Source organism: Zasmidium cellare, assembly GCF_010093935.1.
Source record: "Zasmidium cellare ATCC 36951 unplaced genomic scaffold M409scaffold_16, whole genome shotgun sequence".
NCBI lineage: Eukaryota > Fungi > Ascomycota > Dothideomycetes > Mycosphaerellales > Mycosphaerellaceae > Zasmidium > Zasmidium cellare.
This window is the reverse complement of record NW_022986960.1, coordinates 166,965-188,969: the sequence shown is the minus strand read 5'-3', so window position 1 is coordinate 188,969 and position 22,005 is coordinate 166,965. Positions and strand designations below refer to the sequence as shown.

Here is a 22,005-nt window from a genome sequence, read left to right as displayed (position 1 = left end):
CTTTTACTATTACGAGATAGCTTACTACGCTCCTTCGTAAAGCTCTACTTTAGTATTTAACGGCTCTTATTATCGTTAAGGCGTAGCTAACGCTCTATTATAGTAGATAGTTACTAGTTAATCTTAGCTTATTACTTAATCGCTTTATTCTTCGCTTTTAAGTTAACCTTAGTAGCTTTCTTTTTAGTAGTAGTCTCTATTATCTATACTTTATAAAGGCCCTTATAATCGTACGAGAAGTAACCCTAGAATATAAATTCGGAGAAGCCTTTAAATCGATTACGAATATAGGTCTTTATATTCTACTTATAGACTATCTACTAGACGCGATTACTACCTCTTCGAAGGCCGTAAATAATACTTATCTCGTCGCTCTATAATATCTTTTTCTAATTATTAAGCGTCTAATACCTATACGCTAAATACTACTATAACCTAGCCTCCTTTTAAGTAGCCGTTAACCCTAGCTTCTTTACTAGCTTTACTTTATAGTAGCCGGAATAATAAAGTAGCCGCTAGACCGTTATTAGACTAATAATAATCGACTTTAACTTTAACTACCGAGCTATTACTATATACGTTAGAGAGCGTATCTGCCGTAATTTAGATATAAGGTCCTTTACTATATTAAAAGTAGTATTAACTACTTTAACTAGCTAGCTAGTCCGAGCTTTATCTACGAAGAACTTATTATAGTATAAGCTACTATTAAACCTACGCTCTTTAGCTAACTTTATAATATTACGAATCTGCCTCTCCGAGATATAAGTCCGGCGAGCTACCTCTTTATTAGTTAGGCTAGTAGTCTTAAAAGCCGCCGTAGCCGCTTTTATAGTAACTAGATATATATTAGTCTAGCTATTTTATCGATTCTAAAGATCCTCGGCGTACGTTTAGACTACTTTATAGGTACTACTATTAGCTAGCTCTCTATATCGCTAAGGCACTCGATTAGTAATCTAAAAGGCTAGCTTTTGTACTATAAGTATAGTAGTAGTTACTATAGGAGTAGAGTAACTTATAGTCGACGGCGGTATCTATTTAAAGACAGTATAGCTTCAGTAATAGCTATGATTAACACCTTTACAGCAGAATAAAGTCAAAGGATCACAAAGTCTATTACTGATATGGCTAGTCTATCCGTTGCGGCCGGCAAGGGGGTGGCAAGGACTTTTGGTACCACCCTCCGTACCAGAGGCTGCATGACAACCACGGATCTACGCCGAGCATCGTATCTACATCCACATCCACCACATCGATCGCAACAACAGCGAGCCACTTGAAGAAGCGTCCATAAAGCCAGCCTGACAGGCAAGTCTCGTCAATTTCTCATCGCCGTCACCCGGTTTTTGTTTCACCATCTCCGCACCTGCCATCAAAATGGACCAAGAACAGCTATTCACAGAAGAATATGCGAGAACACAAGACGAGCAGGATCCTCTCAAAGACTTCCGCGACCATTTTGCGATTCCTACGAAAGCAGATTTGATCAGACCGAATATCGGCGGCAAGAAAGATGAAACCAACAAGGAGCTCTCAACATACTTGTGTGGCAACTCGCTGGGAGTACAGCCAACGTTGACCAGAAAATACTTCGAAGAATACCTATCCACCTGGGCGCAAAAGGGCGTCTTCGCCCACTTCAAAGAGCTGTCCGACACGCGCCTCTCGCCTTACATCGACGTCGACGAGGATGTACGCGGAGACATGGCCCAGATCGTTGGGGCAAAGAAAGAAGAAGTCGCCGTGATGAACACCTTGACAGTCAACCTCCACTTTCTCATGTGCAGCTTCTACAAGCCCACCAAAGACCGCCACAAAATTCTGATAGAAGGACGAGCCTTCCCGAGTGACCACTTCGCCGTCGAATCTCAGATCCGCTTCCACGGTTTCGACCCAAACGACTCGATGGTCTTCCTCGAACCGCCATCAGACGCCGACTCGATGCTTTCGACAGAGTACATCCTCTCCGTCATCGATCAACACGCTTCAGAACTCGCGCTTGTCCTTCTCCCAGGAATCCAATACTACACGGGCCAATTCTTCGACATGGCCGCCATCACCGCACATACACGCAGCCAAGGCATCATCTCCGGCTGGGACCTCGCCCACGCCGCCGGAAACGTCCCCCTCCACCTCCACGACTGGAACGTCGACTTCGCCGCCTGGTGCACGTACAAATACCTCAACAGCGGTCCAGGAAGCATAGGCGGGTCCTTCGTCCACGAACGCCACGGCCAAGTCAAAAATGTCGGGACCGAAGACGACCCAGCATTCGAATACCGCCCCCGATTGCAAGGATGGTGGGGTTCCCAAAAGTCCAGCCGCTTCGCCATGTCAAACAACTTCGAGCCCATCCCCGGCGCAGCAGGCTTCCAAGTCTCCAACATCTCCGTCGCGGACACGACGGCCGTGCGCGCCAGCCTCGACGTCTTCAACCAAACCTCCATGTCCGCCATCCGCGCCAAAAGCCTCAAAATCACCGCCTACCTCGAACAGCTCCTCGACCTCCTCCTCAAAGAACAAGAAGCGAAATTCGGCATTAAACTCTTCCACATCATCACGCCCCGGAACCCCGACGAGCGAGGCGCGCAATTATCTGTGAAGCTCGAACGGGGGTTACTAGACCTCATCATGGAGATTCTAGAGCATAACAGCATCGTCGTGGATGAGCGAAGACCAGACGTCGTGCGAGTCGCCCCCGCGCCGCTGTACAACTCCTATCAGGACGTTCGACATTTCGTGAAGGTGTTCCGGGAGGCGTGTGAGGAGGTGTATAGCAAAGATCAGGATTTGCGGGTTAAAGGAAGATGAGAAGGGTGCATAGATTGGAGGGAAGTGCAGTGCAATACTCATCAAATATGACATAGATCGAGGGCCATGGATAGTGATATAGAAGATGGAACGAGCTTAACGAATCAATGAATTGACACTGTCGAGAATTGGGAATTTCTCTTTTGCTCCGTAATCAGAACCGAGACCCCCAAGTCGTATCTATACACAACCTACCTGCCCGTCTAAAGGAGCAAATACAGAGACATGAGCATCGCGAAGTGAGGAAGACTGGACACACAGCGCGAAGATAAACAGGCGAGTGAGTACATGTAAGTGAGGATACCTCAAAATTCAGCTACTCCCAGAACCCAGGGTAGCGAATAGTTAAGAAGAGGCCCGAGAAAACGAGCGCGCTACAGCAGAGCAGACTACGTAAACGTCCAAAAGCCATGCCTGCTCCAGGCGGTCTCATCCCAGCGGTCATTTCGCGCCCAAACAATTGTGATTGACGATCCGAAAGGTGGCAGAAAGTAATCCCTCCGCCCAAAGCCATCAAATCCCATAACGAATCATCGCAACTAGCTCGGATTCGAAGAACCCACCACGGCGCCCAGATTCGGCAGCATCCCAGGCGCACGTCCGATAGGCATGCCTGGAGCGCCGAAACCAGTCGCAGGCGACGGTCGACTCGGCATGGGAGATCCTATCTCACCAAGACCAGAGTTGCCTCGACCTTGGTCTGGTGTACCTGCGTCGGCCTCCCACTTGACGGCAAAGGCTGGACTGCCATCATCCTTGCGCACGTGAAGTTCGCCACCGCCGTTCTGGCTGTCGCCTTCGGTCTCGCAGATTTCTTCAATCTCCCGTAAAGTCGGCGGTGAGTCGAGCATGGGTCGGTTGGCTTCGATCTGGTGGAGGAGCACGTCGACGTTGTGAAAGCCGTCGCCCTCACCGCGGTTGGCTTGGGAGAGCTGCTTGCACGCTTGGCAGACCGCGAGACGGATGGTCAGGGGTCGGCTGAGGCCTACGCCCGGTCGGTGCATGGGAGCCGCACCAATCGAACCGCCAATCGAGCCAAAGCCAGAAGCACCAAATGGAGCATTTTGGTTCGCCCAGTTGCTCATGCCTGGAGTTGGAAGACTACCCCAACCTGGCTGAGCGAGACCTGGACTCTGACCAAACGGCATGCCCGGCGTGTTCCAATTGCTTGCAGGCGTGCCGAATCCACCTGGTGCACCGAAGCCACCGATTTGACCGATACCTGGAGCAGGCATGGTGATGTTCCTCGCACCAGGTGCGATATTCGAGTGCCGTCTGTTGTCAGCCATGCTGGTGGTAATGGGTTCGTCACTGTCATCCAGCAATGCTGAGCTTCCGAGGTGCTTGGACAGATCGTCCAGATCAGTCGACCCTGTGCGATCTGGTCCTTGAGGCTTCACACTACTAGGCCGCTGAATCGGTGCTGGCCGTGCAATCGGCTGGTTAGCTGCTGACTCGAATCGCTCCTTGTCGCTGGACTGTTGGCGAGAATGACCCGACATGCTCTGTCGCTGGTCTTCACTTCCAGGGGCGGTTGGCGAGCTGCCAATAGGTGACGTCTGGTTCTGCTGTGGCATCGGGTGGTGATTGAATCCAGGAGGGGGTTGATTCTGACCGGGGCCCTCAAACGGATATCCTCTGCCTTGCGGAGCCATCATACCTGGAGGAGGCATCCCGTTCATGCCGGGGAACGACATTCGATTTGGCATGCCCATTGGCGGCGGTCCCTGGTGAGGAAACATACCCATCGGACCACCTCGCTGTGCCATGCTTGGGATCATGGGACCTTGAGGACCTTGGAAACCTGGGAATCCCATAGGCGGCATCCCACCAAATCCTCCGCCATGATGCTGGGGGTGCGGCATGCCTGGTGGAGGTTGAATTGGCTGTTGGTGGAGTGGTGATGCGCTGGAAATTGGATGTTGATTCTGCTGGCCGGGCTGCTGGTTTCCTGGCTTCTGCATGATCGTCTTCGGCTGGACTGAAGTCTGCGGTGCATTGCTTCCAGGAGAAGACGATTTGCTGGGCGCACTCGATAGCTGTGACTGTGCTTGCTTCGGTGAAGATGCAAGCGAGCCTTGCTGTGATTGCTGTCTCTGCTTCGCAGGCGTCGGCGCCTTTGGAATCGCGGGCGTGGCGATTTGCGGATGTGGCGAGGAGATGCCGGACGGTGTCTGCTTGGGATAAACCCCAGGGATGGCCACCATGCCAGGCTGTGAAGGGCGCTTCTGAATCTGCGGAGGTTGCTGCGGTGGGTGTGCAGCTTGCTGCGCCGTCTTCTCTCGCTCCTTTGCCTCCTTATCGGCCTTGACTTTCGCTTCACGCTCCTTCTTCTCGCGCTCCTCTTGAAGCTTGCGCTCTCGTGCTTCCTTCTCACGAGCCTCTCGCTCCTCTCGCTCACGCTTCCTCTGCTCTTCCTTCTTCGCCTTCTCAGCAGCCTTCTGCTCGCGCGCCTTACGCTCGGCATCCTCCCGCCGCTGTTGCTCTTCTTGTTGTCGCCGCAACTTGTCGGCCTCCTTTCTCGCCTTCTCCTCTTCCAACTTCTTCTTCTCTTCCTCACGCTTCCTACGTTGCTCCTCCTTCTTTCTCCGCTGCTCCTCCAACCTCTTCTCCTCCGCCTCTCTCAACTTCCTCTCCTCATCAGCCTTCTCGGCATCCCGCTTCGCCTTCTCCTCGGCCTTGGCGAGCTGCTGCTGCTTCTTCTTGTCTTTCTTCTTCTGCGCATCTCGTTGCTTCTTCGCCTCTCGCTGGGCCTGGAGCTTGTCTTCGTCGTCAATCTCCTCCAGGAGTTTCCTCTGACGTTCGGCCGCGACTTTCTCTCGATATGCAGTCAAGACCCGCTGTTCAAACATGCGAGCGGCAAAAATTTGAAACATTCGTCTACCTTCCTGCATTCGTTGCTCCTCGGTTAGCCCACCCTGTGAATGATCAGTTTGAGTTGTATCGCGACTTGCCAGCTGAAGGCCACCAACCATCTCATCTTCCTCCTCGATATCATCCTCGTAATCGTCTTGACTATCGTACGACCCCTCATCATCATCGAATTCGTCACCAGCGGCCAGGGGGTCTTCGTGAGCGTATGCAGGATCGTCTGGCGGATACCCAGGATGAGTCTCCGCCTCGTACTGGGACCGACTCTCACGCTGCATGCGACGCTCGGCGAGCTGCTCCATCATTTCGATAAACTTGCGGCCGTCGTTCTTGAGCAGATCGTCAGCGACGGTGAGGAGATTGTCTGCATTACCCTTTAGCCCCGCTTTCAGCTTTTCAACCCAGGGTGTTAGGATACCTTTGACAGTAAGATGTGAGCCAAAGTTGAAGAAGTCTGGCACACCTGCTTGAGCGCGGGGCGGCAGAGGTTCAGGATGCGGCTCATCATCTTCTTCAGAATCGTAGTCTTCATCCTCACTGTACTCTTCCTCTTCCTCGTCGCTGAACTCGTCGTCCTCTCCCAGATGCTCGTGCATGTGGCTGGTCTTGTGGTGCGGATGCGGATGCGGATGATGGTGATGGTGGTGATGATTGTGATTATGATTATGGAGATGAGGCGTAGGCGGGGGCACGTTCAGAGGGTGGTTTTGCCGATGCTGCAGAGGGTCGGGCATCATGCCGTCGGTGGAGGGCAGAGGGGGGTGATCATGGTGTGCGTACTGCTCAAGCTCCTCGTAGTAGCCTTCATACAGCACCTCCAGCTCCTCCTCGATTGCCGTCCTCTTGCGCCCACAGACCGTGCACGAGCAGGAGTGCTTCTGCTGCTGCTTCATCTTCTTGAGCACCGCTTCCTTCTCGATCTTGAGCAGTCCCTTGCGCTCCTCCTCACTTAGGCTCAGCCAAAACTCCTTGATATTCTGGCGCTCCTGCTGGGTGCTGGTATTCCAGATGTTCGGGTTGCTCTGGCCTGACCGAGGGGGCGGGCGTACGGCAGTTGCACCAGGATGGGCGTGCGCAGGCATGGGAGGAAGCATGTCCGGGTCGTATGCGCTGTGGCCATGTCCGACGGAGTGCTTTTTCTTCTTCTTGTTCTTCTTGCCTGTCGCGTGAGGGGGCGAGTGGACGCCGTTTTCGTGCGCATAGTGCGGGTCGTCGTCGTAATCATCAGGCTCGCCCTCGTCGGAGTAGTCCTCCTCATCGTCGTCGTAGCGGAGCGCGTCCTCATCGTAGCCGACATCGGTGGAGTCCGCTGCAGACGGCATGGGAACCTGTGCAGCTTGCTTGGCGGCCTGCTTTGCACGTCGCTTCTGCTTCTTGCGATTGCCGCCGGCCATGGGGGGAGCGGTTATGACGCCGTTGGCGGTGGGCGGCGGAGGGGCTTTGGAAGTCGCCGACATGGTGGGTGGAGGCCTCGCGGGCGGAGATCAGGACGGAGGGGACAGCTATGGCGAGCACGTGTCAGTCAGAAGCCGGAGAGAGGTGTAGTCGAGGTGCGTGTGGTGAAGGGCCAGATTGGAGATGGAAGGCAAGGTCGTGCCCGCAAGGTGTTCGGGCGTGATTCGTGCGGCGGCCTACCTTCGCTCTGCGGTGACCTTCTGCCAGGCCGGACTCTCGTGACGGGAGGGCGAATGGTGCTGCTCAGTAGCATAAGTCGGGCCAGCAGGTAGGATCGGTGGTACTGGTGGTGGAGGGGCTGCGTGGTGTATGTCCAACTAGGTCTTGCACAGCGTTGTGGCTGAGGATTGTGAGTGACTGACTCTCGGCTTCACCCGCTTGAAGCTCGCCCGACCACATTGATGGACAATTGATTGAAGGCTTGCAGACTATCACCACCACGGCTATTCTCACCACGCCCTCCAAGCTGCCACGAAACCAGAAATCTGCCAACAAGCCGTGAGGTCGTCAACAGCTTTGGTCCCAACTGCGGCCTCGGATCGAGCTTGGCGGACGCCTGTCCCAACCGTTGGCTTGAAACTTGACTGCGCAGCATTCGCGACGCCCGTCTATCCGTCCATACTACTGCGCCTCTTCCAACATCACCACCGCCGCTTCTCCTCACCCTCCCTCCAACTCACCCATTGCTGTCGCCGCCGTGCCCATTCTCTCCTCCATTCTACCCGGTCCCTGCACAATCCAAATCCGACACGGGAGTCAGGCCCTCCACAGGCAACACCCGAGAGCTTACGACGCGAAACAGCAAAGAGTTGGCAGCACCGGAAAGGCATTGAAATAACAGCCCTCCAGATACACCAACTTCGTCTGGCGAAGACTCCCAGCCGCCGAGGGCCGTAAGGCTGACCGACATAAAAATGGCGCAACAGGATACTCAGGTTATGCGAAGGTGGGTGGGCAGAGTACCCTGGCCGTGGACATGAATTGACTCGCGCGACAGGAAGCTGGTCATCATTGGCGACGGTGCTTGTGGAAAGACCAGTTTGCTCTCCGTCTTTACACTGGGTTACTTCCCAACGGTGAGTCTTGACCTCACACCAGCAGAGACGAAACAGCGACTTACGACAGCAACAGCGATATGTACCCACCGTCTTCGAGAACTATGTTACCGACTGTCGCGTAGACGGCAAATCAGTCCAGCTGGCTCTATGGGATACCGCAGGCCAAGAAGACTACGAACGACTACGGCCGCTGGCATACAGCCAAGCTCACGTTATCCTCATTGCATTTTCAGTTTCAAGTCCCGATTCCCTACATAATATCACTACCAAGTGGTAAGCAGCAATTACCAGAACACACAGTCCGCCAGCCACTAACATCCCCCTTCAATACAGGCACCCCGAAGTCCTCGAGCGCTGCCCGGGGGTCCCCATAATCCTCGTCGGCCTCAAGAAAGATCTCCGCGACGACCCCGTAGCCCAAGAAGAGATGCGCAAACGCAGCGAGAAATTCCTCACCCCGGACGAAGGCGAAGAAGTCCGTAAGAGGATCGGCGCCAAGAAATACCTCGAGTGCTCGTCACTGACGGGCGAGGGCGTGGACGATGTGTTCGAGGCGGCGACGAGGCAGAGCTTGTTGAGCGGGGACCGGAAAGAGAGGAGCGGATGTTGCGTGATACTATAAGATTGGGGGAAAGTACGGCTACGATGAGGAAGAGGGCCGCGCCCAAGGAGGGGAGATGGAGACAAAAATTGGGGAGGCCGGATATCAAGGGAAGAGACGCAATGAACGGGGCGGACGGAGGATCACATCGATGTTTTGTTGAACACCCAACAGCGCTTTTACACAGCACCGCAAGCGAAAATGGATGGAAAATGACATGAACTTGTTTTACCTGCTTCCCTTTTTGAAAAACCGGCAAGCGTGCGTGCATTTGCATAGAGAGAATTGCGTATAATCACTGCTGTTCTGCTTCTTCGAGCGGGCGTTTGTCTGTCGCGATGAGGCGTATCAAGGAGTTTTAGACAAAAGTTGAAAGGGTGCATAATAACTATCTGGTTGTGAGGGGATGTCTCTACGTACTACAAACGACTTTCCTTTTCGCCTAGCCTGGTTCTTGTGGTGGCTTGGTCTTTTCGTTCGCCTCAGGTTCAGGTTCTTGGTAGATGGAGTAGAGTCCTTTCTTCTGCTTTCTTTCTCATCCCACGTCTCGATAGTGCATCATCACGGACCGGCAGGGCAAGCTCTGTATGCTCAGCTTTGGCCACAATTACTTACGTTCCCATACTAGGACAGAGGCTCGTGAGCAACTTGGAGTATCTTGACAAGAACAGAGACCTGGCTAAGTCTTTCTACTGACAATCGTATCCCTGAATCTTGGAATGCATTACCATGAAAGATAAGGACATACCTCACAGCGATCCCATCGACTGGGTCAGCGATTACGCCCTCCATGGCAACCTTGCACTGCCGCAGTCCACATCCTTCAACACGAGATATTCGTTTGGCAGAGGAGGCAATGGAAGCCACCTCCAATCCTGACGTGGCGACGGCTGAGAGATCATGTAAAGATCAACTCATCCAAGATGGATTTACAGTGCGAGACTTGCGTGGGTGTCTGGCCAACTCGGTGAACTCGTGCAGCATGGCCGTTGCGACGAGACATGTGCAATTGGGTGTTGAGGAACAGACTCATGTTGGATATATAGCAGTGGAGTGAACAGCTGTCAGCGTGTTTGCTGGGTCATGAATCGATATTAAGGCGCCTGGTAGTAGAGGCGACACGGCCCTGTGGATGGCGGATTTGTCGGGAAGTCGTGTAGTGTTGGATGAGCTACTTCGTGTCCACAAGTGAGAGAAGCTGTAGTAATGGTCCCCGTCGGAAATTGACGGTCCTTGATGATGAAAAGACCGAGATGCAGGACGGTCTTCGGTGCTCATTTTCTGATGATCTCCCATTAGTAGCAACGTGTCTCACCTTCCAAGCGTAGAATAAGCCATCCAGGCGTCGCACGTGGCAGTCCGAGTGAATGAACATCAAGCACGTGATGCATGCCAGATACGGCAAGAGCAAGAGCGACGTTGTCGCACGATGATGCGTCTCGCTTGTATGCTTGGGACGAAAAAAGCGCCAAAGTTTCTGCAGGCCGCCAGCGCCGGGCGATGATGCATGGCTCGCCGCGCATCACATCACAGGGTCGTCGAGTCGCACGTGGGCTGGAGGGAGGCTCTTCTGTGTTCGCGGCTGAAGAGGAAGGATGTATCGTACAGATTGACAGCGCATGCAGTATCGAATCCCGCGTGGGATGTTGGATGACTGAACTTGCTATCAGAGTTATGTGTGAGAGCGCGGCAGTTTCGATGTTGGTGGAGAGGGAATCTGGATGGTGAGAGGTCGAACAGTCGAGACTGGTGCGAACCATGGAGCAGCAGAGTTCGATTCGGCTCGCTGCACCCGTCAGCTCCCCGGCATCCAGACGTACGAGGTAGCGAAAAACGCTATGCAGTCATACCGGTGGAATGGTGTGACTCTGCTTCTTCGGACGGGGTTCGACTGGTGCGTTGTCGTTGTTGGAGGTCTTCAGCTCTTCTCTGCTGTACTGGCAAGATCAAGTCATCGTGGAGGAGGGGGTATCCATGGAAGGTAGTCGAGACCAGTGAGTAATAAATAAGTCGTGTCGGCGATTGGCCGCTGGCCAGCATGTCGAAGCCTGAAGCACATCCCCCTGAGGAACGTCACGCCTGCGCGGCGATTTGGACCAGGGTCTCTCTTCCCTGACGAGATGCCGTCGACGTATTGGTATGAGTCGTCGAGCGGTACACCAGCGACGTTGAGCGTGGGGGAGTGCTATTGGTCGGGCTGCAGGTAAGAACCAAGGACATGATGTACATCGCGTACTGTGAGTCGTCTTCTGGGCAGCGGCATCTCGATGATGGAGCATCTGTGAGGCACACAAGAATGCAGCGGATGCATGGGGGGCATGGGCCTGCGGCGGGAGGCGACCCTTGGATCCATCTTGATTGGTCGCGCGGACAGGAAAAGTGCCAAAGTCTAGCTTCTGCACCAGCGAGCTGGTCGAGGAAGACGGCCGTCGACGCTGCGTAGATTCCTGCCCGCCATGTCAGATCCCGGTGCAGTGTTGGTGTGATGCGTGGCTCGTGGGCGACGAGAGTGGTGATGAACGTGTTCGAGGCCGCTGCATCGTTGCATGGGCAGTCCTGGCAAGCCTCAGCAGATTGTTCGCCGGTCGCGTGTCTCTTGACTCTTCTCACCGCCCGTGGAAGGAGCGCCTGGCAGGGATGTGCCTAGCGCCAAACCTTGTTCGAGATTTTTGGCTACCAGTACCTCGCATCGACTCTTCCTCCTCCTCCTTCTCTTCTGCTCTCCAACCAACCACTCCACTCACAGTAAGTCGGCACACTGCTCCAGTCGTCTCTTACGGCCATTCTCATCGTCATGATGTCTTCACCACGTCGCGAGTGCCCAATGCGACTCGGCGATATTTCTGCGCGCCGTCCTCGAGGCCGCAGGGTGAGACCGCAGGCTTCACATCCAGTGCTAACTCCCGTCTCCAGACCAGCAACGAAGCGCCACTCCATCCCATACGGATCATATCAGCGTACATTCATTCACTTCGTCGTCCAAGATGCCACAGGCTGTCGTTGAGCTCTAAATTCGCCGCTGGAGTCGTGGCCACGTGCTGCCTCTCCAGTCCGGTCAATTGCTCTTCGAGATCTTCAACCGAATTCGACGATTCACCCTCCGACTGCTCCAAGCACCGCTTGCTAGCAGCCACCCAGCCTGTCAGGAGACATCGAGTGCCCTCACTCACTCATCTCACAGGCATCGGCATACCGACCTCCGTTTGCACTGCAGACCACGACGAAGTATAGGCTTGACCACAGTGCAGGTTAAGCCCACAGCACTCTACAACTGCTCAGATTGTTGCCCGAAGGCGACTTACGCGATATACCTTGATCATACGGTGTGACACACGCTTTCTGCGTCTCGAATCGCTCCCATACCTCACCTCACCACCTCTTTCCACCGAAAAAACCCCCTCTATTTCAAGACCTAAGAAGATACATTCTCAATGGCGAATCAATCCACACACGCGATCCCGCAAGGGAACATGCAGCTCCTCCAGAATCAGAGGAAGCTACCAAAGGGCAGCCCAAAGATGGCGCCCATGTCTTCGAAGCAGACCAAGACCAACATGAAGACGATCGCTCACGGCCCGCGCACCGGAGATGCAGTCTCTGATGACAGCGACGATGGCGATGACGAAGGGGAGAGTAGTACTGATGACGATGATGAAGACGACGACCCAGATGACTTTGCCCTGTCAGGCGCAGCACGCATTGGAAACGGTGCTGCATCGCATCTGGCAGGGCTTTCGGATGAAGACATGTTTGACGACCAAGCAATTGCAGGCGCCCACCCAATTGATGAAGAAGACTACGCCGGCATCGACGCTATCAGTGACGCCGATGAGTCTGGTGCAGACGACCACGAGAAGAAGATCCTGCGCTCCGCCGAGAAGGACTTGATCGCAGAGTTCGAACGCACGGAGAGGCCGCGGACTGCGACTGCTATCACGAACGAAATTAGTGATCTCTCTCTCGTCGGAGGTCTCGCTGCTCTGGAACGTCGAACGAGCGTGCAGAGCGAAGACAGTTCGATATTCGATGATCTGAACCTGGACTTCAACCAGGACCCGTTCCAAGGACTGTCATCTGGCGATCGATTGTATCGGGAGATGATGACCGATGCTGAAGGTCTCTTGAATGGAGACATGTCCCTTTGGCGTACGGAACACGTGAGTCGCGAGAATAGCGCACCTTCGAGCGTGACGCAGAAGAGAGTCCGCTTCGACGACCGCGCCTCATCGCGCACTTCAAGCATGAGTAGCAACGACGACGACGCAATCAACCACTTCCCAGATCTCTTCGACGGCAGCGACGATCCCCTTCTGCGGCAATACACATTCATGACGGATGCTGCAGACGCCATTCAAGACAACGAGTCTGTATACGACTTTGAGGACGAGTTCGAACGTCAAGCTTTCGAAATCGATGAAGAAGAAAGCGACTCGCACAGCAACGAGAGCGACTTCTCCTGTATAGACTTCACTTTTCTTAGCACATGATATTTTGCTGACCTCTACTTAGCCGATTCAGACGATGGCGATACGACTGACGAAGAAGATCCCGAGGTGTTCGTCGCTCGAGTCAAGGCCATGAGAAATGCGAGTGAAAATGCAAGCACTCCAGCCAGCACTCCCAGCAGCGAACCAAGCACGCCCGTTCCGAGCAAGCGACCTACAACCTTGGCCCGCGCAAAGACTACGAACGGCCGTCTCAGCACGCCAAAGACGAACGATGGCCGTCCCAAGATGGGCACTTTCATGCGTGACCCCACCAAGGCACGCATCGAGATCGATGTCCAAGGCAGCGGCGTCAAGGTCGAATGCCCTCCAAACCCTCCTGAAGGCGAGCGTGCCCACTGGGAACGCGCACGCAAGGCTGTTGGTAGCCGCGATGGTAGTCCCAACGGCACCTATACCTGCGTCCGCTCTACACCTCGGACTGCCTCCGTGATTCCAAAGCGGCCGTTGACAGCCAGATCCACGCTCGGGACCATGTTCGATGGAAACTTGGACTTCCTTCGCAATAACGATGAGTGGGGAATCGCCGAGGACATCGTCATGGCTGCCCGTAATAACGCAACACGGGCTTCCTTCACATCCACGAACACGACTGGCGACTCTGCCGCTGATGTTGAGACCGATGTCAACATGGCAGACTTTGTTCAGATGGACGACTCTGATTCGGAGATGGAAGAGCCGCAGTCCGCAGCAAGTGTGATGTCGCCAACCAGCGAAGCCTTTGACGAGCTCATATCGACGCCTCAGAACGGCAACGACGGCGATCTGCTGTGTCATTTCGATCAACGCCGTGGTGTCATCTCTTCATTCCGCAACAACCAAACCCGTGCTCGTCACGTGAGCTCCCTCGCGGCGAATCCTGCCAAGCGTGCCCAGACATCGGAGGCGAATGCTCTTCAGAAGGGCAGACGTGCTGCGGCCAACACTCCAATGACTCCAGCTCGCAAGAACCGCGCCAGCCAGGACATCACCGGTGCGGGCATCAAGAAGGTCGCCAGCCCACTCATGCAGAAGCATCGCCGCAGCCGTGGCAGCTCGCTGTCAGGCATTCAGCAGACTCTGGCTCTGGATCGTTTTGGAAGCAAGCCCCACTAGGAAAAGGTCTTGAAATATCTGTAACGGTACACGACCCTACGTTTACACGACGAGACGGCCATTATCATCGCCCTGCATTCTGGCAGGCTGTACTACTACCAACGACACCGCATCACAACATCGACATCGACATCGCACCAAAAGCACCGACTAAAAGCAAGTACGCACGCACGCACGTTCGCGACCAAAGAGACCAAAAGATTGGATTGGTACGTTTGTTTGATTGTTTTTTCCTTTCGCTTTGCGGTTTTCTTTTCCCCATCGGCAGACGGCGTTGTTGCTCGAGGTATCCAAGCGCGGAGTAGGAGGGCGTTTTCCTTCGCGCGAGAAATCGTTCGTTCGTTCGTTCGACCTCTCTGGCTGTGCTGGAGCGGAAAGAAAGGCGAGGAAAAGTGGCTTTCTGTTTGAAGAGGTTTTTTCTGCTTGTTTGCTGCACTGTGATACCCTTGGGCGTTCTGCTGTTCGAGAGACATGGAAGGGCGAGAAGGAGGAGGGGTCATTTGCTTTTGCTTGTTTTGCAGTACTGTTTTACTTGTACGATTGATGGAGTGAGTGGTGATGGCCGTGGTGGTGCTAGTGCTAGTGGTAGAGGTACTAGGCCAGGTAATACACACAATGATGATGTTAAAAAACAAACAATACCTTCTCGTTTACCCAGCTGCTTTGACCTCTCCGATCTGCCTCTCCAGTAGCGATCAGGAAGGAGAATCAGCTGGTGGAGACGGATATTGACTTTGAGCGATGCGTGAGTAGACCAACCGTACAAGATCTCGATGCAGAAGAGGGGAGAGGTGGAGGTGGAGTTTGTTTGTTTGAATCTGGATGGTTGTCTATGTGGAGTATCTCATCATACTATATGGATGGTAACAGGCGACTTTCTATATGGTGGTGGTATTGACATCATCCTCATTCTGAGGAACGACCTGGTTCTTCGCCTTGGCCTTTCCCGTGGATTGCATGGAAGACCGTGTCTATGGCGTCCCTGAATCCGAGGCTGGATTCCCATCCACGACTCACTTCATCTTCATCTTCTCATCTCAGCTTTTGCATTCTGATCTGTTTCGTTCAAGTATCCCCAAAAACAAAAATCCCCTTCCCACTCCGATACCCCTCCAAAGTCCCCTGCACCGCCTGTACCAACTCCCCCTCCTTCGTGCCCCGTCCCCACTCCACCCTCTCCGTCGGAATATCCCTGAAAACGCCCCGCCTGGTAAGATCCAGAATCTCCGCCACACACTTCTCCTTCTCCTCCGGGTGGGCGTCGCTCCAGCGGGAGACCCAGAATCCTTGAAAGGAGATGTTTTTGAAGATGAGCAGGCCCATGGGGAGTTGCACGGGTTGCTTCGACATGGCGCCGTAGGTGACGAGCGGGGAGGAAGGGGACAGGTGTTTGGCCATGTTATTAACTAGGCTGCCGCCGACGCAGTTGAGGCCCAGACGGATAGGTTCGCGGCCACCGTTCGTTAGAGTTTTGAGCTGGTCGCGGAAGTCCTTGGAGGCGAGGTCTTCGTCTGTGACCACGACGTCTGCGCCGAGGGATTTGAGATCTTCCACCAGCGCTTCGTGGCCCGTCTCTCGCTTCCGCACGATGTTGATGGATCTGTAGCCCCAGAGTTTGCCCAGTTGGATCGCAGCGCGGCCGACGCCTGAATTCGCGCCGTTTTGGATAAACCAGTCGCCCGGTCGGAGGTCGACAAAGTCCTTCAACATGCGGTATGCCGTGCACGGGTTCACGGACACCGTCCCGACCTGCTCAGGCCTCAAACCATCCTTATTCTTGATCGCCACGAGGTTCTCCGCCGTCGTCTGCGCATGCGTCCGCCACGTCCCGAACCCCTGCTTCTTCATAATCACCCAGTCCCCCCTCTCGAACCCCTTGACATTCCCGCCTTTGGAGACGACTTCCGCCACGCCTTCATTCCCGCCCACGGCGATGGGGTCCGGCGTGCTGAGCGATGTGGTGAAGGTGGGTTTGGTGGGGTAGACGCCTTGGATCTGGTTGATGTCGGCGGGGTTGATTGGCGCCGCGAGGAATTTTATCGTCAGGAGGTCGCCGGTGGGTGGGGAGATGCTATGGCCGTGTAGTCGGAGGACGTCTTTGGGTTCGCCGTAGTTGGAGAGGACGAGGACTTTGGCTTGTTCGTAGCCGTAGGCTGAGATGCATCTTCTTTGGATGGTGGTGGGGGTTCTGAGGGTGGTTTTTAGGGTGGAGGTTATTGCCCTTGAGGGTGCCATTTCTGGTGGGTGAGAGGTGAGGACGATGGAAATGTTTCAATGGGTGGTGAAGGAACATGAAGCTTTGCTGCACCATGACGATGCCCTCGGCAGAACGGACTCAGCTCCAGCAGGGGTGAGGATTGGCATTGACTTCACTTGGTGGTTCTGACTTCAGTCTTCCCTTTGCAATACCTAATGATAGTATCAATTAAACGACCGACTACTTGCTTGAGATCTTCTTCAGACTGTTGAACCAGTCCGAGACTTTGCGACGCTTTCCGTCCTCATACGGGATCCCCAGCTTCTTCAGCACTTCGCGATTCTCATCCAGATGTTCCACGAACGCGCTCTTCTTTTCCGTCACCCTTGGAGTCGCTACCTGCTTCTTGAGCTGTGCAGGAGGTGAGTCTGCAAGGCTTTCTTGGCATGTTCCAGAGGTTGGCGGTGAGGGGGAACAGCGAGAAGGCATTGCAGGATGATTCAATCTCGGCCTTGGTGCTCCTAACCAGTCCGCAGGGCATCCCGTCTCGTCGCCATAGCCACCTTTTCCTGGCCCATACTCTTGCAGCAATGGCTGGGTTTCGCCCTCCAACGGACTCCAAATGCTGTCTTTCTCAACATCGTACTCTGATCCTTCTGAGCCCTCCACCACCCGGATAGTGCTCCTCGTCTCTTCTAATGTAAACGATGACCGCCACGGTACTATAGCATGATGGCCGATCGACGCCCACGAAGGTCTTTGTCTCGACGACGCATCTCTTGGGCGCCATACTTGCGAGTCGCTGCGTCGATGCTGCCTCCTTTTGCGGGATCCGCCGCTCGGCGATTCGCTTAGGTCCATCATCGAGTTTGGGGCGGTCAGCATGCCGAGCGAGTGTCGCGTGCTGTCGGCGGTGTCCTTCGGGCTTACTTCAGGACTTTGGTTCGATGCATGTGCTCTGGCGCGCTCAATGTCCAGTTCTATGGCTGGCGAAGTCAGTCGAGCTCGCGGAGATGACTTCTTTGAAAGTCGCATTTTTCCAGCTCTCGCGACAACATGCGATCTTTGAGCGATGCGACAGAATCTTTGACATCGACGTCACTGCCTGATTGCGACTCAAAGTGCTGTTCTTGGTATGCCACGCATGGTTCTGGATGCAGGCCTGCTGGAGTTGGTTGAGTTGATAATTTTATGCGACCAACTCGCCAATCTCAGGGAAACAGCCTGCCAACGTTTCGACGTCGTCAAGTTCGGAGCTGGAGATACTGATGGCTGGGTGCGACTGAACGCTAGGCGCTCGATGGAGGGTGACTTTTCCGGTATTGATGCTGCCGAAGCGGATGTAGTCGCCATCGTCGAAGTGGATGCTGCCATGGCTGACGCGGCGCACTGTTCGCGAGAGCAGCCTTTTGCAGGTGCCTTCGACGTCGAGCGGCGTTGCTAGCTCTGGAGTTGAGGCAGGCGTGATCAAGTCAAGACCAGAGTCCCAGGGAGTAGGCGCGTCTTCGGGATCTCCGTATTGGGAAAGAAGAGTCGAGCCGGATAGATTCGGCGTGCATGTGCTGACCCAGCCTGATGCGCTCGAGCTACCGGACTTGCTACCACTAGCCATCTTACTTGGCAGAGTGCTACTGGACGACAGCATCGTTGCAAGCTTGTGGCCGCCCTGGAAACCTGGTGATAGCTCCTCGAGACTTGATAAACCGGTCATGCCGGATTTCCCGTCTGCTTTCGGCGTGAATGTGGAGCGGAGGTTCTGGACCGTCTTCTTGAAGTGGCTTTTGAAGTCTGAGAGTCGATAGCGACTGGAGTCTTCTTGGGCCAGGAGAGCTTCATACTGCTCCCTGGCGAATTTCGAATGGATCGCCATCTCGGTGCTTGTTGCTAGACTTGATTGATTTGCCTCGCACTGGCCAACAAGGCACAAGCAGGATATAGTTCTTCGGCTGCTGGTAGGCGATATGACTGTGTTGATTCAACTGGGGATCGATGTCGCTGTGATGAATCGGTGAGAGACGGGCCTGCTGGTGCATTATATCTGGATGAGAATGTCGAAAACAATGTAAGAGGCTCCACGACTTTACCTGTGGCAGTGCTGGACCAGCACCATGGGGACAGGAACAGTCAGCTTTGATATTACCCTTCAGGAAACAGTTTCTCGCTGCTGGTCCGCCAAGCTTTTGCTGAAGCCAGGCTGTCGGGAGATGCTAATGCTTATAGGGACACTCTTCAGTGGCTCAACAGCAAACAGCAGCAGTATGTGGCCGTCACCACTTCTCCACGCAGAGAGAGCTGGCGAACAAGAGACGATGCATGCCCCAGGCACTTCAAACCCACCTCTTGCGTTTGCTCGCCGAGCTCTCCGAGTGAGTGCAGCTCCCATCTCCTCCTACTCCATAACCAACTCATCTTCCACGCCGGAGCAGCAGCTACAAAGGCAACATGCCTGACGACTACACTAACAGTCAAGCTGCTGGCCAGAATGGGGAGGCTGGCGGAGCTCAACCTGACAACGACAACCAGCAAGAGAACAAGCAGACACTCAGAAAGCTGCGCTCAAAGCCCAGTCTTGCCGCGCTCGGCCAAGGAATCTCAAATGTCTTTGCTGGCCTCTTCACTGCTGGTTCCTCGCCTAGTCCGCCTAGAGAGCGAGTTGCAAGCTTCGCTTACGAGGCGTACGGAGACGATCAAGGAGCGCAGCGAGTCAATGGTGGGATACTGTTCCCAGACCACCCGAGAAATGCTGTTAACCGACGACCATCAGAACGACGCAAATCGGGTTTCCTCGGCCGCCACTTCACGTTGAGCGGAAGGCGGTCTCGTGCTCCTCTCAATGCGCAAGACAGTGCGTACTTTTCCCATCCCCAGAACGTTCAACAGCAAGGCCCGGCTCCTCAGGATGTTCCGCAGCCTGTGCCGATGGAGAGATCCCCGGCCCAGTCTGGCTGGCGGAGACTCAAGAGTCATATCAGCATGCCAGCAATCGGCTCTGCCAGGAAGCGCAAGCGTTCCGAGAATGATCTTGCACAGTATAAAGAACCGGAATCGAAGGGCAAGAGCATCAAACTCAAAAGAGTCACTATTGCCAACCCGCCTCGATTCACGGCTCAAGACTATGCGCGGTCTCTCGAGAAGATCAGACCTCTTGCCGACCAAGCGGGTCCTTCCAACTGGCAGAATGTGGAGGGCACTCAGACCGATCAACACGCAGAGGTCTTCAGCAGTCAGCCTACGCTTGACAACGTCTACGAGCTCTACAGCGACATTGCTCCGGATCAGCGACAGAATTACCGTGCTCTGACTACTCCCAGAGCTATTCATGTCAACGACGAGGCGCTCAATGCACTCGAGGGCAATGCTCCCCACGATGATGGTAGCCGATGGAGGCTTGATCGTGGCGACAGAGACAATGAAATTGCTCGGGGCCTTGAGATTCTCTTAGGGGAGAATGTTTCTCGTACTGATTCCATGGCGGTGTCGATCGAAGATGCGGATGAGCCAGAGACGTTCGACCGTGAGCAGAAGCGGACGATGTAAGTGTAACGCTCTCACCCGGGACAATATCACACTAACGTCTTGCAGTAGCAGATTCCTGATGGAAGCCGAGATCCCAGATGGGTTTGAAGATCAGATGGAGGACTGAACAGTAAGTTCCACATGACAACTCTGACGCCTGATCACCAACTGACCAACCCACACTAGCGCTTCATATCACATGCCCACTTCGGCATCAGTGAATACAACACGAATCTACCAGACACTGCATCAAGCGACGGTGAATGGCGTACGGAATCTGGATCTACAGAATCTCTTTTGTTGGGTTTGGTGAATGGAGTTATTGTTTGCCTTTGCTATTGTTTCTTTTGTCAATGTCTTATATTACAACGCCTAGTGTTGCCGGAGCCTAGATAACACTCGCAGCATCTTGAAAACGGCACAACATCCTCCTGTTTCTTGACGAAGTCATTCACGAGCTCAAAGAAGACAACGACTGCAAAGACATCACTACTGCATTATCCCGACCTTCACCCACTGCCTAACCCCTGGCGATCTCCACGGTCCGCAGACCGGGGTAGAGCACAACACACAAAAAGCAAGCCCTCACCACCGACTGCCCCTACACACAGGAAGAACGAGCCAAAGCAATGCCCAAACCCCTAACAACCCTCCTCACCCACCTCCACCTCCTCAAACCCTCCCCCTCGCGCCCCAACTCTTCCTCCTCCTCCACAACCACCCGCCGCAAGGACCGCAAAGACCGCAAAGCCGCCAAACTCGCCCAGCGCGACCACGAACGCACCACGGAGGGATTATTGCGGATCGCACTCAAGAGGCATGACAGTGTGAATTCTTTCACGGCGAGGGATCCGAGTGTTTATTATCGGAGACGGGAGGATCATGAGGGGTGGGTGAGGCATGAGGCGGGGGGGAAGAGGTTGGGGAGGGGGTGGAGGGAGGGAGAATGAGGAATGAGGGGGGAGGGAGGAGTGGGGAGGGAGGAGGGGAAATGGGAGTGGGAGAAGGAGATATGATGGGAGTGCTCTCGCCCCTTGCCCGTCAGGTGTGAGGTATGTTGTCGACCTTACAGCGCGAATCGCTGGGAACCGGGGCCTTTCGAAGGAGAGCTCATCGCTGTCCTGCCAAATTTCTGGTCGATTGATGTCCATCAGAGCGGCTCGAACAGCAGACATCAGTCTCAAAAGTCCCCACGTTGAATTTGTCGAGGATTCGGGTACAATGCAGCCCACGGGTTCGGGTTAGGACTTTTTGAATCAGATGTTCCGCCGAACCTCTCATGGCATGCCATGTGTTACTTCGGCACCGAGAGAGTCTAAACAAACATCTTGTGTACGCATCCTCGCGGTTGACTCCGAACTCAGGCGGACCCTGTCTCATGCAAGGGCCTCTTTTCATCTCCGGCAAGTTCAAAATTACCACTCAGCCAGGCTTCCTAGTCAAAGGACCCATCTTCAAATGAAATATCTGCCTGCATGAGTAAGACTGTGTCCTTGTAGCCGGAGATGATGACAAAACTAAGGCTCGAGGTCCGTTCCTTCCTTCTTCGGTTAGCCGCTTGATCGACACTGGCGTAGCGCGCGGAAGGATTCAACGGCTCGCGTGGCTTCTTTTCAACCTCACTTTCTCCAGAACACACAAGTGCTGCTCAAACAAACAATTCATTGTGAGCTACAGATCACCCAGAAGTCTACATCATGGTTCCGGACGCAGATTCGCAACACTTCGCATTGGCAGCCATTTCCGGGACCTAGCGGACGCCCTTTTGTCAAAGTCACGCAGAATGGCAGCCAACCGCTTTCTTCGATTGAAACGAGGGCAACAAGAGCTCGTATAGCAGCGAATGTGGCCTGAGCCTGAGTGACAGGCCGGTCGCCGTCACGCGGATCTCAA

The 22,005-nt window shown here is 54.3% G+C and overlaps 10 protein-coding genes across 10 annotated transcripts; 6 read left to right on the top strand and 4 right to left on the bottom strand.

Annotated features, from left to right (window-relative positions):
• Positions 1 to 1,380: 1,380 nt before the first annotated feature.
• M409DRAFT_54282 (uncharacterized protein) lies at positions 1,381 to 2,814 on the top strand (the record flags this gene model as incomplete). The annotated part of the gene is made up of 1 exon (XM_033812663.1): positions 1,381 to 2,814. The coding sequence occupies one exon, from the start codon at positions 1,381 to 1,383 to the stop codon at positions 2,812 to 2,814; it is 1,434 nt and encodes a 477-aa protein (XP_033667962.1).
• Positions 2,815 to 3,353: 539 nt separating this feature from the next.
• M409DRAFT_66150 (uncharacterized protein) lies at positions 3,354 to 7,142 on the bottom strand (the record flags this gene model as incomplete). Its single annotated transcript, XM_033816813.1, has 1 exon — positions 3,354 to 7,142. One exon carries the CDS (start codon positions 7,140 to 7,142, stop codon positions 3,354 to 3,356), a length of 3,789 nt encoding a protein of 1,262 aa, XP_033667961.1.
• A 912-nt stretch (positions 7,143 to 8,054) lies between these two features.
• On the top strand, positions 8,055 to 8,820 carry M409DRAFT_66149 (uncharacterized protein; the record flags this gene model as incomplete). Its single annotated transcript, XM_033816812.1, has 4 exons — positions 8,055 to 8,086; positions 8,138 to 8,216; positions 8,272 to 8,471; positions 8,532 to 8,820. 4 exons carry the CDS (start codon positions 8,055 to 8,057, stop codon positions 8,818 to 8,820), a joined length of 600 nt encoding a protein of 199 aa, XP_033667960.1.
• Positions 8,821 to 10,188: 1,368 nt separating this feature from the next.
• Positions 10,189 to 10,527, top strand: M409DRAFT_54280 (uncharacterized protein; the record flags this gene model as incomplete). The annotated part of the gene is made up of 1 exon (XM_033812662.1): positions 10,189 to 10,527. One exon carries the CDS (start codon positions 10,189 to 10,191, stop codon positions 10,525 to 10,527), a length of 339 nt encoding a protein of 112 aa, XP_033667959.1.
• Positions 10,528 to 12,230: 1,703 nt separating this feature from the next.
• On the top strand, positions 12,231 to 14,399 carry M409DRAFT_54279 (uncharacterized protein; the record flags this gene model as incomplete). The annotated part of the gene is made up of 2 exons (XM_033812661.1): positions 12,231 to 13,257; positions 13,309 to 14,399. The coding sequence occupies 2 exons, from the start codon at positions 12,231 to 12,233 to the stop codon at positions 14,397 to 14,399; spliced, it is 2,118 nt and encodes a 705-aa protein (XP_033667958.1).
• A 1,065-nt stretch (positions 14,400 to 15,464) lies between these two features.
• On the bottom strand, positions 15,465 to 16,634 carry M409DRAFT_22503 (uncharacterized protein; the record flags this gene model as incomplete). Its single annotated transcript, XM_033806362.1, has 1 exon — positions 15,465 to 16,634. One exon carries the CDS (start codon positions 16,632 to 16,634, stop codon positions 15,465 to 15,467), a length of 1,170 nt encoding a protein of 389 aa, XP_033667957.1.
• Positions 16,635 to 16,836: 202 nt separating this feature from the next.
• On the bottom strand, positions 16,837 to 17,631 carry M409DRAFT_22502 (uncharacterized protein; the record flags this gene model as incomplete). Its single annotated transcript, XM_033806361.1, has 1 exon — positions 16,837 to 17,631. One exon carries the CDS (start codon positions 17,629 to 17,631, stop codon positions 16,837 to 16,839), a length of 795 nt encoding a protein of 264 aa, XP_033667956.1.
• Positions 17,632 to 17,785: 154 nt separating this feature from the next.
• M409DRAFT_22501 (uncharacterized protein) lies at positions 17,786 to 18,466 on the bottom strand (the record flags this gene model as incomplete). The annotated part of the gene is made up of 1 exon (XM_033806360.1): positions 17,786 to 18,466. The coding sequence occupies one exon, from the start codon at positions 18,464 to 18,466 to the stop codon at positions 17,786 to 17,788; it is 681 nt and encodes a 226-aa protein (XP_033667955.1).
• A 572-nt stretch (positions 18,467 to 19,038) lies between these two features.
• M409DRAFT_22500 (uncharacterized protein) lies at positions 19,039 to 20,239 on the top strand (the record flags this gene model as incomplete). The annotated part of the gene is made up of 2 exons (XM_033806359.1): positions 19,039 to 20,129; positions 20,179 to 20,239. 2 exons carry the CDS (start codon positions 19,039 to 19,041, stop codon positions 20,237 to 20,239), a joined length of 1,152 nt encoding a protein of 383 aa, XP_033667954.1.
• Positions 20,240 to 20,741: 502 nt separating this feature from the next.
• Positions 20,742 to 21,062, top strand: M409DRAFT_22499 (uncharacterized protein; the record flags this gene model as incomplete). Its single annotated transcript, XM_033806358.1, has 1 exon — positions 20,742 to 21,062. One exon carries the CDS (start codon positions 20,742 to 20,744, stop codon positions 21,060 to 21,062), a length of 321 nt encoding a protein of 106 aa, XP_033667953.1.
• Between the last annotated feature and the right edge of the window lie 943 nt (positions 21,063 to 22,005).